This window comes from Lissotriton vulgaris, unplaced genomic scaffold (assembly GCF_964263255.1).
Source record: "Lissotriton vulgaris unplaced genomic scaffold, aLisVul1.2 SCAFFOLD_1241, whole genome shotgun sequence".
Classification (NCBI taxonomy): Eukaryota; Metazoa; Chordata; class Amphibia; order Caudata; family Salamandridae; genus Lissotriton; species Lissotriton vulgaris.
Genome location: NW_028252118.1, coordinates 3,035 through 17,506, shown reverse-complemented (window position 1 = coordinate 17,506; position 14,472 = coordinate 3,035). Strand labels below are relative to the sequence as shown.

Below are 14,472 nucleotides of genomic sequence, written 5' to 3'. Positions count from 1 at the left end.
ACGGCAGAATTACGGCAGAACTTGAATGGAGTGTTGTCCATGTGCTCGGTCAGGGGGTCCCCTGCCCGCTCCTTCTCCTTCTCCTTGGCTGTCGAAAACCTCGATGTTTTCTTCCTCCTTCTCCGTTCTGGTTCTAGGAGGTCTTCTTCTCCGACCTTCCTCGGTCCTTTTTCTTCCAAAAACTTGTGTATTTCCTTCTTTTCTCCTGAAACTTCTCCGGAGCTTCATGCGACGATCCAGACCCAACGGCGGAAAAAAGAATCTGAAGATGGCGCCCAAGGGTGGGAGCTTCCGCAGGAAGCGTGCCGACGTCACGAAGGTGCACCAAATGGTGGGACGTCGACGCCCACCTGGGCTACAAAAAAAAAAAAAAAAAAAAGAGAAAAAAGACTACGAATCCGGACCCAACCACCAGATCGCGGAATAATGCACAGCATAGTGAATCCAGAAAGATTCACGCTGCAAAAACTGGTGAATCTCTCACTCGGCTCAGGTAACGTCCCGAGAGAATGGAAACAAGCCCTTGTTAGACCCATTAGGAAAAATACTGCCATCCCATGGACCGAACTAGCCAATCTCAGACCCATATCCTTACTACCATTCTTAGGGAAACTGATTGAAAAGCATGTAAACCACCATCTGTCCAGATATATCGAACTTGCTGGCGCCCTGGACTACTCTCAGTCAGGGTTCAGGCCGAAACACAGCACGGAGTCCTCCCTTCTGTCTGTCACTGATGATCTACATATGTACCAGGACAAGGGCCTCTCAGTGATCCTTGTTTTATTAGATCTGTAGGCAGCGTTCGACACCGTGTCACACACCATCCTGACCGATCGGTTGTCGAACGCTGGCTTCAAGAACAAAGCTCTTCACTGGTTGAAGAGCTTCCTATCCGATCGCACCCAGAGAGTCACCATGGATGCGTATCGTTCAGCGGAAGTAGAGATCTCAAAAGGGGTGCCAGAGGGCTCCTGTTTAAGCCCAACCCTTTTCAACATCTATGTGGCACCCCTGGCAAGAGTGATGCGCAGGTATGGTTTCATCCCAGTATCATATGCGGATGATACGCAGCTCCTCTTCCCTTTGAAGACTCTCTTCGCAGATGTAAGAAGTTATTTCTCATCAGGCATGAATGCAGTGGCAAATTGGATGTCTTCCAATTGCCTTCAGTGCAACGTCAGTAAAACTGAGGTAATGCTGTTTGGAGAAGCTAAAATGCTATGCACCCCAGATTGGTGGCCGCACGACCTGGGAGCAGTTCCAGAACCCAAACAGGTCGTGAAGAATCTAGGGATCCGATTGGACCAATATTTCTCACTTAAACAACATATTAACTATATTTCAGGAATATGCTTCCATACCATTAGCCTGCTACGTAAAGTTTTCGCTCTACTACCAGACTCCGTTAGGAAAACTCTTGTTCAGGCATTGGTTTTAAGTCGGATTGACTATTGTAATGGCCTGTTGCTTTCTGCCAACGAAGGCGTGTTGGCCAAGCTTCAGGTCATTCAGAACACAGCAGCTCGCCTTGTTCTCAATGTCCCCCCCCGAGAACTGCATCTAAGCCCCTCCTTGAGCAACTGCATTGGCTCCCAATCCGGCAGAGAACTAAATTTAAAATATGTTTTCTGATTCACAAATGTCTAAATGGACAAGGGCCCACCTACCTTGAAAACAAATGTGTTCCCTATATTCCAACTCGATCGCTCAGGTCCAGCAGCAATCTTCTTTTAGTGGTCCCCCGTGCAAAAAAAGCCAGACATGGGAGCAAAGCACTGTCAATCACAGGACCCACTTTATGGAACAAACTCCCTCTGTCTCTGAGACAATGTAAAGCACATCTCACATTCAGGAAACACCTGAAAACTGTACTGTTCAGAAATGAGATCTAGCTTCCATTCATTCATACCTCTGTTTCGATCGGCTCCAAAAGCGCAGAGATACTCCACTAGTAGTCGATTCAAGCGCTATACAAACCAGCAAATAAATAAATAAATAAATAAACAGGCAATCTCTTTACCGATCTTTCTGAGGTGGGGAAAGTATCGAATAGGAAGTCCTCCTCCACGGGCTCAGCGTGCATTTCAACGTCATGGTTAATGGCCGCCTTTTCAATTAAAGCGTTAAATGCCGCCGTGTCTTCAGGAGGCGAGGTTTTGACATTATTAGGCTGAGTATCAGGCGTAGAGTGTGGATCATCAGGGTCAACAGTGTCAGTCCAGTGTTGATGTTCCCCTCGGTCTGTGTCAGCATGATAAATAAATCCCATATGACTGTAATCATCTCCCACATCTTCATCGCTGCGTGTGGGAGAATCAACATCATGTTGTGGATATGACTCAACACGTTCAAAGAGAACAGGTGAGGTGGCTGAATCCTTCTTCCTTTTGAGAGGGATCTTGTACGACTCTAAAGGATGTTCTGGAGCGATTTTCCATTTGTGAATGCTGAGTCTTCCAGAATCAGAGTCGATGAAGAGCTTCGACTGATTGTCATACGAGGGTGCCTGGAACATTACCTCATCTGTAATGGGCTGAGACTTGGAAGGTCCCGATACCTTCTTGGAGGTTTCGGCGCTCCTTTGTGGCTCGAACGCTTTGGGTCGAGCGGTCGGGGGCAGTCCGTATTTAATTGGTGGAGGAATCACCAGAGACGAGCCAACCTTCTTCGAGATCGACGTTGTTTTCGATCCGATTTGCTTTGGTGGCTCACCAGCATGCTTGCGCCCTTGCGTCGACTCGAGCTCATGGTGCGCAGCAGGTACGGCTTGGGCTTCGACGCGATATGCTCCTTCGGGTCGGGTTTGGTCGAGAGCTTTGTTTAACAGTGGCTTAGAGGCTGCAAGCGTCGGTTCGACAGTCTTTTTAGCCTGGAGTCCTTTGACTGTGTCGCCATGTTTCGACGTCGATGGCGTTAGAGTGACGTGCTTGACGGTCGAGACAGACTTTGGCGCCCCGCTCTTCGGGCCGACGGCCCCTTGTGACCCCGAAGGGTCGACGACACCTTTAGACTTGACTGGAGTCGAGGAGTCCGAGGGCGTCGATCCGAGGACTGTCTTCAACAGTTTCGGTTTCGCTTTCGCCTCTGTTGGTTTAGGTTTTGATGGATCAACCGATGGCTCCTTAGAAGTCTTCTTAGCCGGGCCTTGACGCGGGGCTATAGAATGTGAAGTAAGATCTCGGCTAAGGCCTTCCGGCGATGCCTCGACCTGAACCTTAGAGAGCACAGTGTCAATATTAGGCTCCGCGACTGCGGGTGGGCCGTGCTCATCGCTCGAGTCGTCATCGACGGCTCCGATGGCCTCTGCGTCATCTCCTACCTCTACGACGTCTTCTTCATGGACGTAGTCGTCTTCTTCGTCCACATCGAAGTTAGAGTCTTGCTTCGACTAGGGTCCGACTGTTGGTTAGGATCCTCTTCATCGACGCCCTCATCGTCATCGGCCTCGAATATGTTCTCTGGGTCGGGCGCCGCTTTCTGCGCAGACTGTTGCGCTGCGCGTCGAACTCGAAGCGCCTTCTTCGACCGGAACTTGGAACAGGCCATACAGCTGGCCTCGTCACTGGGTGCACATCAATGTGAGGGTATTTTGAGTTGCAGATGGGGCATCTCTTGAACGGGCTCCGTTCCATCGTCGAAGAAGTTGGGGCCTTTGGTGTCGAAAAGGCAAACGGCCTTCGACGTCCTGTTCGAAGGACTGGATGAAGTATAGGCACCGAACGAGACAATAACGATGCCCCTAAGGCCTTTTGGCCTTGCGCAAAAAGTTTTATACTGATTTCGAACTGGAGTCAAGAAAGTACATCCGAACCCAATGGCGGAAAAAAACAATCTGAGGATGGAGAGGATGCCCATGCGCACTGTAGTCCAGGGGAGGAGCCACCTATCTCGTGATACTTCGAAGATTCTTCCAGGACAGCAATGTGCAATCATCCGGACCCAACACTAGGCGGCGATCTATGCACAGATATGAATTCAGCAGCCCACATGCCTCGAACAGTTTGATACCAAACGTGTCAATCTTCAGTGTAGACATTATGGTGCTGTGGAGTTCGTAATGACAACCTCCCAGCACCATATACTCTTAATGGCATCACTGCAATTACAGTGCCTAGAAATGGTCCTGGGTACTGTAGGGGCACAGGGCTCATGCACCTGTGCCCATAGTATGCCAGGGTAGTGGGTTTGTGGGCATGGCACACAGGGATGTGTGCCATGTCAACTCTTTGTTGAGGTATGCACCAGGACACTCAGTCTGCAAAGGCAGGGTGTAGGTGTCAGGTTGCAGGGTCCATAAGGGTGGCACAAGTATGTGCTGCAGCCCTTAGGGTCTTTTCTGGTCACAATGCCCTGGGTACCATTTACCAGGGGCTGACATGTGGCCAGAGATGCCAATTGGGTCAGGTACCTGATTGGCAGGAGCCCCGGCAGGAGCACACTAGGTCAAAGCACATCAGCCATTCAGTAAAAAGTGGGTGCATACCATGCAAGAAAGATGGCACTTTCTCACAGTTAGGTGCAGTCGGTTAGGCCACCCAAGGCCTTGGTGACTTTGTGCAGGGGTGCCTTCTAGGGTTGGATCTTCTTACCAGCGCCTGGTTGCGTTTGGGGGACCTTGCTGTCTGAGGCTGCAGGCGTCGGCTGGAGGCAAGTCTGGTGTCCCCGGATCTCGGGTCAGGATCGCCGGGGAGACCTTTTCTTGTTGTCGGGCCACTCTAACTTGGGCCGTGGGCGTCTGGTGCAGACGCGCGGATCATTGCAGAGCTGAAGTCTGGTGTTTGAACAAATCCAGTGTTCACAGGAGACTGAATCTTTGGGATTGAAAGCAGGCAGGTCATCTGGGTTTCTCAAGGTTGCGGACTGCAGGACACACAAAGGATTACACTGCTGCAGGTTCGAGTTGGTGACAGGCCATTAGGGGTGGGGCCAGGTCAGTGGGCGTTGTCCTCTTGTTAGCCTAGGCACGGCTGTTATGTCTTTTTCTTCTTGCAGCTCTTGTCTGAAGAAGCAAGGTTCAGGGTTGCCCCTTAATACTAAATTATGGGGCATTACAGCGAGGCGAAAGGTTGGGATCAATGGGTCCCTTCCCTACAGTGGGTATACCCCTATTAAGCCACCCTCTAGTCGAAGGGGGGCATAAGCCTTTCCCTGGGTGGCTGAGTCCCCCCATCTGCAAGACTGAGAATTATGCTTCACCTCGCCTCCCCCACCTGAGGAAGTGGAGTTGGCAGAGGTGGGCACACCGCTCTTCCTCACTTGTTTATCCCTCCGGTTCTCCCGGCCAAAGTGAGGGGCAGAACCAGTGGGGACCAGTTGCTGAAAGCAGCAAGTTGCCTGGGAAGCTTACAAAGACGGCAAGCCTTTGCAGCTTCCCCTTCGTGGACCATGCCCATTCTTGGGGAGGAGGTTTGGCACCATGTCGCAGGATGTGCATTGTTGCAGACCCCTGAGAGCAGCAGGCTCTCAACCCAGGGTTCCAGAAACAAGTCTGGTGGAGGCATCTGAAAGCAGCCACTCAGCCTGGACACTAGTGGTAGATTGTTTTTCAGGAGACATCTCTAAAATGCTCTCTATGTGCATCAGTGTGGGTTTAATGTGCTTACACATTTGATTCCAAACTTCTCCGTTTTCAGTGCAGACATTATGGTGCTGTGGAGTTCATAATGACAAACTATACTTCCAATGTCTAAGACTGGACTTAAGACACTGTAGGGGTACAGGGCTCATGCACCTGTACCCTCACCACTTGTCTAGTGCGCCAGGGCAGTAGGTTGTAGGCATGGCACACAGGTATGTGTGCCATGTCGACTCTTCACTTTGTTCTGTACCAAGTCACGCAGCCTGTAAAGGCAGTGTGTGAGAGTAAAGGTACAGGACGTCTAAGGGTGACACAATAAGTGCAGCAGCCCTTAGAGGCCCTGCCCTGGGTACCTGTGGTACCATCTACCAGGGACTGACCTGTGGCAAGAGAATGGCAATTAGGCTTAGTCGTCAAAGCAGTTTTAGGGAAAGAACATAGAGCCTTGGTATCTGATTGGCAGGAGCCCAGGGCACACTCAGTCAAAATACATCAGCAGTTCAGCAAAAAGTGGGGCCAACCGTGCAGAAAAAAGGCACTTTCTCACACTGATAAACAGGTAACGTGTATTACTTTTCTGATCATTTAAATAAAAATAAATAGAAGTCAAAACACCATTATAAAATTTAGAAAAATAGGTTAAAAGATATAGAAATGTTTCTACTCTGAAAGTCAAACCTGTATACTTTTTGAAAGGACAACAGGAAGCTGTCCTAGGCATACAGCTTTGCACAGAGGAAAAATTCTCATCACTTTAAAGCTTCCACTGGACCACCAGAATTCAAGCATGCAGCTCACTTACAATTTCTCAGTTTTTCCCAGCTCTGTGAGATCTCATAACACACAACTCTGTCATTAGGCTTCATTCTACCCATTTAGAGTACTTTGACATTTCTATCATTCTGCAGCTAATTCTAACACCAGACTCCTCCTTTTAAAGTCCCACGGCGTCAGAATGGATCCAAACCTTTTTCATATCAAGATCTCCAGCACTCCAATAGACTCCACAGTGACCTCGCCCCTCCGGTAGACGTGACGGCATGGAGCTGTATATATGCGCCACCCCAAACCAATTACGATAGTTCAGTCTTTTCCACAATCTTTTATGTGGATCCGGAGCTCTGCTCCCAACTCTGCTTGTTTTCATTGATACCAAATTTAATGAAAAGACAATGTGCTAGAGAAACGCCCCCTACAGAAAACCACAGGCTTTAAGCTGTGCTGTGAAATCAGAAAGGAGAGGTCAGTAATGCAGTCACATGAGGTCTGGTCTGCCTACGGCACCAAGGGTATGGACATAGCTCCAGGACAAGCGACAAATATTCTCTAACACATAGAAAGGCAGCTGTTGAACACAAAAGGTGAGGTAGGTCAAGGTCCAAACAGCGGAACCAGTTCCAACACCACCAGGAAACAGCAGTTCAGGTCTTACTCTTCCCTTGCCACAACTGCAGACAAAAGAAACCAAATAGTTTCTTACCTGTCTGTGTAGTTTTGCAGCTTGATGATCTTTCTGGATTCACTATGCTGTGCATTATTCCGCGGTCTTGTGATTGGGTCCGGATTCGTAGTCTTTTTTTTTTTTCGTAGCCCAGGTGGGCGTCGACGTCCCACCTTTGGTGTATTTCCGGTGACGTCGGCACGCTTCCCGCGGAAGCTCCCACTCCTGGGCACCATCTTCGGATTCTTTTTTCTTGTGTTTGTCTTGTTACCGAAGTTATGGCAATGTTCAACTAAAGTTTTTTCACCGCTTTCACCTTCAAGGCTTCTTTTCCAAGTATTGTCTTTGTTTCAACCACCTTATCTCTCCAGCCTCATTTTTCTGGCAGAGGTGGGTGGGTTGGTTCGCTAGTGAACCCAGAAAGATCATCAAGCTGCAAAACTACACCGACAGGTAATAAACTATTCGTTTTGCAGCGTGAATCTTTCTGGATTCACTATGCTGTGATAGACTTTGTAGCGGTTTCTCACGTTTGTGGCGGCTGGGTGGAAGTTGAGCGTTGGTTATTGAATATGTGTTGAAGCACCCTTTGTCCGACTTGTGCTTCCTTGTTCATCTGTATATACACACAGTAGTGCTTCGTGAACGTGTGCACTGAAGCCCATGTTGCCGCCAGGCATATGTACTGAATTGGTGTATTAGCTAGGAAAGCTATTGTAGCTCCTTTTTTCCTGGTAGAGTGGACATGTGTCCCCTCTGTTAGTTCCTGCCCTGCCTGCTTGTGGCAGAACTGTATTGTTTGGGCGATCCATCTCGCAATTGTTCCTTTAGTTACTGGTTTCCCCATGAAACTGTTAGCGAAGGACACAAAGATCTGCTTTGTTTTCCTGTGTTCCTTCGTTCTCTCAATGTAGTGCATGACTGCACTTCTGGCGTCCAGAGTGTGCAGTGCCCTTTCAGCTCTTGTTGCCGGTTTTTGGAAGAAACTCGGTATCTGTATAGTTTGATTCAAGTGGAACCTTGACACCACCTTTGGCATGAAGTGTGGGTCCGTTCTCATCACCACCCTATCGCTGTGTATCTGTATGAAAGGTTCCTGTAGTGTAGTGCCTGCAGTTCGCTCACTCTGTGCAGTGAAGTGATTGGTACCAGGAAAGCTGTTTTGATGGTCAGCATTTCTAGGGAGGCCTTGTGAATCGGTTCGAAAGGTTCCTTCACGAGTTCCTTTTTAGGACTAGGTTAAGGTTCCATGCAGGTGGTGGCACCCTCTTTGGCGGTGCGATCCTCTTTGCTCCCTCCAGGAATCTCTTAACGACCTGTGATGTGAAGTAACTCTTGCACGTTTCTCCTCTCGTGTAAGCGACTATCGCTGCCTAGTGAACCCTCAGTGAGGATGAGCTCAGATTTTTGTCGAGCAGATGCATGAGGTACTTTAGCACTGTTGAGTCCTTTTCATCTTATTTTGTAGCTTTTCCCTCCTGCACCACAGTGTAAATCTCTTCCATTTTGCTACATAGCACGTCCGTGTGCTGGGTCTTCGTGCCTCCCGAAGTACCCTTAGGGTGTTTTCTGGCAGTTTCAAATGCGCAAACTCTATGTCCTCAGGAGCCACACTACGAGGCTCAGGCTCTCTGGCTCCGGGTGCAGTACTTCTACGTTTTGCATGGAGAGTAGGTCCTTTCTTCTCCCGAATCTGTGGGGTGAACCCTGTCATCTCCATGATCTGCGAGTACCATGTCTGCCTGGCCCACTGTGGTGCCACCAGTATCAGGGTCATGTTGCTCGCTCTGCACTTGCTGAGTACCTTGTGTATCAGCGGTATCGGGGGAACAGCGTAAGGAAATGTCATGGACCAGTCTATCCATAGGGCATTCCCCAGGGAGCCCTCCCCGGGCTGTCTGGATGCGAAGTTAGGTCATTTTGCATTCTGGCGGGTTGCAAATAGGTCTACCAACGCTGTCCCCCACCTGTCGAAGAGCCTTCTCGTCTCTTGTGCATTGAGTTCCCATTCGTGGGATGCCGATGTCTGTCTGCTGAGCCAGTCTGCTTCTACATTGTCCTTTCCTGGTAGATGTATGGCTGGCAGGTCTATCTTGAGTGGGATGGCCCATCTCCATATCTCCTGCGCTAGTTTCGAAAGCGGGGCTGATTGTGTCCCCCTTGCTTGTTGATGTAAAACATCGCTGTTGTGTTGTCTGTCTGGATCAACACTCTCTGGTTGTACAGTTTTGTTTGGAAGGCCTTTATGGCTAGGAAAACTGTCTTCAACTCCAGTTAATTGATGTGTCTGACTGCATCTGCTGGTGTCCACAGGCCTATTACTTTGAGTTTCTCAATGTGAGTGCCCCACCCCCTCTGGGACGCGTCTGTGGTAATGGTCACTGTTGGCGTTGGTTGCGTCAGAGGTCCACCATGCCATCTCTTTCTGCACTGCGTGCGTTACAACCACTAGATCCTCCCAACGACCTGTAGCTTGTGACCATTGCTCCTGTAGCCATTCCTGTAAAGGTCTCATGTGGAGCCGTTCGTTTGGCACTAGGTGTATGCATGATGCCATCATACCCATGATTTTGCTCGCTCTCCTCACTGTCCGAGCTTGCCCCTTCTGGTAGAGCCCCGTCTCCCTCACGAGCGCTATCGTTCTCTTCTCGCTGGTGAACACCTTGCTCTGTAAGGTGTTGATCTGTGCTCCTAGGAAGATTTTATTTGTTCTGGTTCCAGGGAGGATTTTCCCCAGTGGATGGAGAATCCTAGGTTCATCAGTGTGCTGGTCACTCTCTGTGCGTGCTGCTTGCACTTTTTGTATGAGCTTGCTTTGATCAGCTAGTCGTCCAGGTTAAGCACGTGTATCCCTTCCCTTCGTAGGTGTGCTGCGACTGTTGCGAGGCACTTTGTGAAAACCCTTGGTGCCGATTTGAGCCCGAACGCTAGGGTTGTGAACTGGTAGTGATCTTCTCCGAAGATGAATCCGAGGAGGTGTTTGTGGTCCATATTCATTGGGATGTGCAGGTAGGCATCTTTTAGGTCGATGGTGACCATGAAGTCCCCGCCTTGCAATTGAGGAAGTACCTCTTGTAGGGAGGTCATCTTGAACCTTTGCGTGCTTTCGAACTTCTTTAAGAATCTTAGGTCCAGGATGGGTCTCATAGTTTCGTCCGCCTTTGGTACCAGGAAGTATGTGGAGTATACGCCCGCCTTTCCCTGTAAGGTACTGGCTCTATGGCTTGTTTTTGGAGGAGCTCCTTTGCTTCCTCCTGAAGGAGCTCTAGGTCTTTCCTTGCTAGTGGCCTTCTTTTTGGTTTCCTGTCCCTTGGCTTTCCCTCCAACTCTATGCAGTACCCGTACTGTATGATGTTGAGTACCCATTTGTCTGATGTTATACTCTTCCACTCCCTGAAGAAGTGTTTCAGTCTTCCTCCCACTGGTCCTACATGTACGGAGGTGTCTAGTTTGTGTAACTCCTGTCCGATGTGTTTGTGCTCCACCCTGGGAGTTTTTCCCTCGGGTGGGCAAATGGAGTTTTATTAAGTCACTTGGAGGCGGGCTGCTGTCCCCCTCTCCTATTATGTCCACGTCCATTCCCTCTCCAGCGAAAGGACTGGCCTCTTGGTTGGTACTGCCAGGACTGTTTTTGCTGCCCCTGCTGTGTCTGGGTGTCTGCTTGGTGGGCTTGTTGGAAAGCCTGGTGTGATGTTCCTGGCTGGTTTCCTCCCCTCCCGTTAGGTCTTCGTGACAGGATGCCCCTTTTAGTACCTCTGAACTGCAATGCCCCCAAGGATCTTGCGGTCTCGTTATCCTTCTTCAGTTGGCTGAGTTTCTCGTCAACTGGGGCCCCGAACAGTGTTTCTCCGTTCAACGGTGTGTTGAGGATGCTGTGCTGCACTTCTGGCTTGAAGCCCGAAATTCTGAGCCAGGCTTGTCTTCTCTCCGTGATGCCCATCATCATGAGCCTGCTGGAGGAGTCTGCTCCGTCCAGGGCAGTCTTGAGGCAAGAATTGGCTACATTCTCCCCTACTTCGACAAGGTTTTCAGCTCTTTGCTTGAATTCCTGTGGCATGTTCTTTACTAACTCGCCCAGCTCTTCCAGTATCTGGTATTGGTGCCTGTTGAGCAGAGCATTGGAATTCGCCATGCGCCAGTGCATTGCGGCATTCCGTTCAATTCTTCTCCCCACCAGGTCCATCCTCTTGCTTACTTTGTCTGGAGGTGGCCCAGAAGTGGTAGGCACATTGGCCCTCTTTCTTGCCGTGGCTGGGAGGATGGAGTCTGCTGAGACCGATCCCTGAATGTAGGGTGGGTCCTTGGAGGAATGTTTATACTTTTTCTCCGACCTGGGAGTGACGGCTTTGCATGTAGCTGGTTCTTTGAATGCCTCTTTTCCCTGTGCCATGACACTGTCGAGCATGGGCAGGAACTGGCTCCTTGTTTGTGTAGGGAGCAGTGTCTCGAGAAGGAAGTCTGTTTTCTGCTTTTCTTCGTCGAGTTTTATTTTGAAAACTGCAGCTGCATTTCTGAGGACTGTGTTGTAAAACCCGATGTCATCTGGCGGCAAGGGCCTCGAGGGGTACGTGTTGACGGCTTACTCTGGGCTCTCGGTGTCGACGTCCTGCCAATCTATATCCTGAGTCTCTGAGGATGCAGACCCGAGGAGTGTCCTGCGGTCGTCGTCTCCTTCCTCCTCGTAGTAGGAGGCCTCCTCCTCTTCTTGGTCATCGAAGGTCTCGACGTCTGTCGAAGGTCTCAACGTCCACCGACTGTCCTTCGACGTCGTAGTCCTCCTCCTCCGTTTCAACAACCACCTGTAGCCTAGGTTTCGTCGGGATTGTGTATTCTTTCATTTTGGCGTTGAAATCTTTTTTCCGCTGCAGGATGTTTTCCATCTTGGCTTCGAGGCGACTTTTCTTTTTCTCCATTTTGGCCGCGTGGTCTACGTCGAATGGATTGGCCACTCTTTTCGGCGCCGAACCGACTTTCGTCGTCGAAGGTTTCGGTGCCGAGCTGGCTCTCGGATCCTTCAGTGGCGCTGAAGGGCCCTTCGGGTCCTTTTCCCTTGGCGCCGTTCGCTCCTTCTCGGAGCGATTTTCAACGTCTTTTGCTGTTCTCCAGCTCTCGCCGTCTGGGAGTCCTTCTCAGAGGATCCGCTGTGCCTTGGTGTAGCCGCGGACGCCAAAGTTTTCGGCGTCAGCGCTTTCGAGGTTTTGCCCTCCATTTTTCGAGACTCGGGGTCTCTTGGTGCCCTAGGGCCGTAGAGCCTCCTACCTTCTTTGGAGTCTTCGTAATATCGGTCTCTACGACCGTATAGCCGTCGTGTTCTGCGGCGGCGTTGCCTCCTCGTCTGATAGCCCCAAGACTCGAAGGGATGGTGGCTGTTCCTTGCCCTGCATGGTGGCGTTGGCTATCCTCTGTCTCTTTGTCACTCGAAGAGTTTTCGGCGTGAAGGCTAAGCAGGCGTTGCAGTCCTCACTCTTGTGGTCGACCGGTAGGCAAAGGTTGCAGAGCCGGGTGCTGGTCCTTCTGCACGTACTTGTGGGGGCAGTTAGGGCAGAATTTGAAAGGAGTGTTGTCCATCTCATGCGTTCAGGGGGCCCCTGAGCTTGCATTCTCAAATGGACGTCGAAGTACTTAAAGTTCTTCTTCCCCTTAGTCGTCCTCTTCGATGAGTAGTCTTCTCAATCTCTTTTCTTGCAAAAGTGCGTATTTTTCTTCTTTCTCTAAAAATGTCTAGAGCCCTCTCAGGAACGATCCAGACCCAACCGCGGAAAAAAGAATCTGAAGATGGCGCCCAGGAGTGGGAGCTTCCGCAGGAAGCGTGCCGACGTCACCGGAAATACACCAATGGTGGAACGTCGAGGACCACTTGGGCTTCGTAAAAAAGAAAAAAAAACAAAGAAAAGACTACGAATCCGGACCCAAACACAAGACCGCGGAATAATGCACAGCATAGTGAATCCAGAAAGATTCGCGCTGCAAAAACAGATTTTCCTTCCCCGGCTCATGGGGATAGAAATCAATAATGAAATAGTTTTACCTGCCCATCCATCCTCCACTTCTTGGTCCAACTCATCAAACTCCTTGAGGTCATCCTGCTTAAGGATTGAAGGACGGCTCACTTCAGAGGGACGCATTTGCGGCTGCGAGAGACGGGGCCCAGCGATGCGAGGAAATCTACTAGAACAGGACAAAACAAAAAATGCACATGAAACAGTACACCTCCGTTAAACTCTTCTTTAGGCAGTTTTCAGCAATGATTTTAATATGAAGTGCATTTTAAGGAGTTAAATAAAAATGAAGGAAGACTGGTTATTCTCAGTTTGCTGCTTGTAAATACTTAGTATAGTTGTTTAGAAAAATGTTTGGGTACCCCTACAATTGGACAGTCCTGCCAAGAAAGTTAAGAAAAAGACTTATGAACCAAGATTCACAAACAATACCCAACTTTACTAGCATCTCCAAAAGATGTTTTCCAACTTTTTCAACACAAATATAACTTAATTCCTAATTAAATAGGGCTCTATGGCCAATTTGTATGGTGCTTGACAGCCTTCAGAAATTCCCAGGTTAACTACATCTATCTTGCATGAGATAGTGGAGAAGAGTGAACGAATATTGAGGGTAGAACCCACTATCCTCAAGGCTGGGCAATCTTTTTAAGAAGAAAACAAGTTTCTACTCCAAGATTTTCTTTTTCAAGTTCATCAATTTTATTTTCATAGTCAAATCTTAGTTGTTGAAACGTTGCGTATTTATAAGCAAAAATTCATAGCGAACATAATTCTATTCTTATGTCGTCATAGGAAATTTCCATTCACCCAATGCATTTCGGGTCCACAACAACATGACCCTTCGTCAGGGGTCTGAAAAGTAAGCCCAAACAGGACCAAATTAGTCACTCTTCGAATATACTAGAACATTACGCATCACACCTTGTTACAACATGATAACAAACTTCCTGCAAGTATTAGCTCCATGAAAATTAAACCATAAATCACGGGCATCCAAAGTAGGCTAACGGCTATATTTAACTCTACCAACTAAAAACTCAAGAAATACATTTACAAAACTCAAAAGCAAAGCACTTAATCACTTACGAGTAACAGGACGCAACAGCGTCTTCACGGTTGGGATTCAAAATTCCGCGTGTGTAAACGGAAGTGTGAGTCACGAGATTTAAATCACCTGATCGGGCCCTCGGCCAATGGCGGCCCAGTGACTCCGATCATGTGAGAAACCATTTCCGTGTTTCAAACAATAAGGTAAACAGGGGAGTTCCGACCTTGAATTTCAAAACTTTATCACATTGTATTGTGCTGAACAAAAGCTTAAAATGCTTGCTGGCATAAACAGACAATTCAAACATCAAAATACTATAAGACTGTGTGGGGATCAGAAAATGTCAAAAGTGAATGTTGAAGTTCCACATCATAGAAAACATGCGTCTTCAATCCGATCA

General features: G+C 49.0%; 1 protein-coding gene across 1 annotated transcript in view; it reads right to left on the bottom strand.

The window, feature by feature from the left end:
• Window positions 1-13,209, bottom strand: part of LOC147662657 (protein PRRC2A-like) — a gene marked incomplete at its 3' end in the record, with an annotated part of 660,467 nt that extends 647,258 nt beyond the window's left edge. The window contains exon 1 of the mRNA XM_086951012.1: window positions 13,051-13,209. Coding sequence (XP_086807138.1) covers window positions 13,051-13,147 — 97 coding nt within the window. The remainder of the gene's footprint in view (window positions 1-13,050) is intronic.
• Between the last annotated feature and the right edge of the window lie 1,263 nt (window positions 13,210-14,472).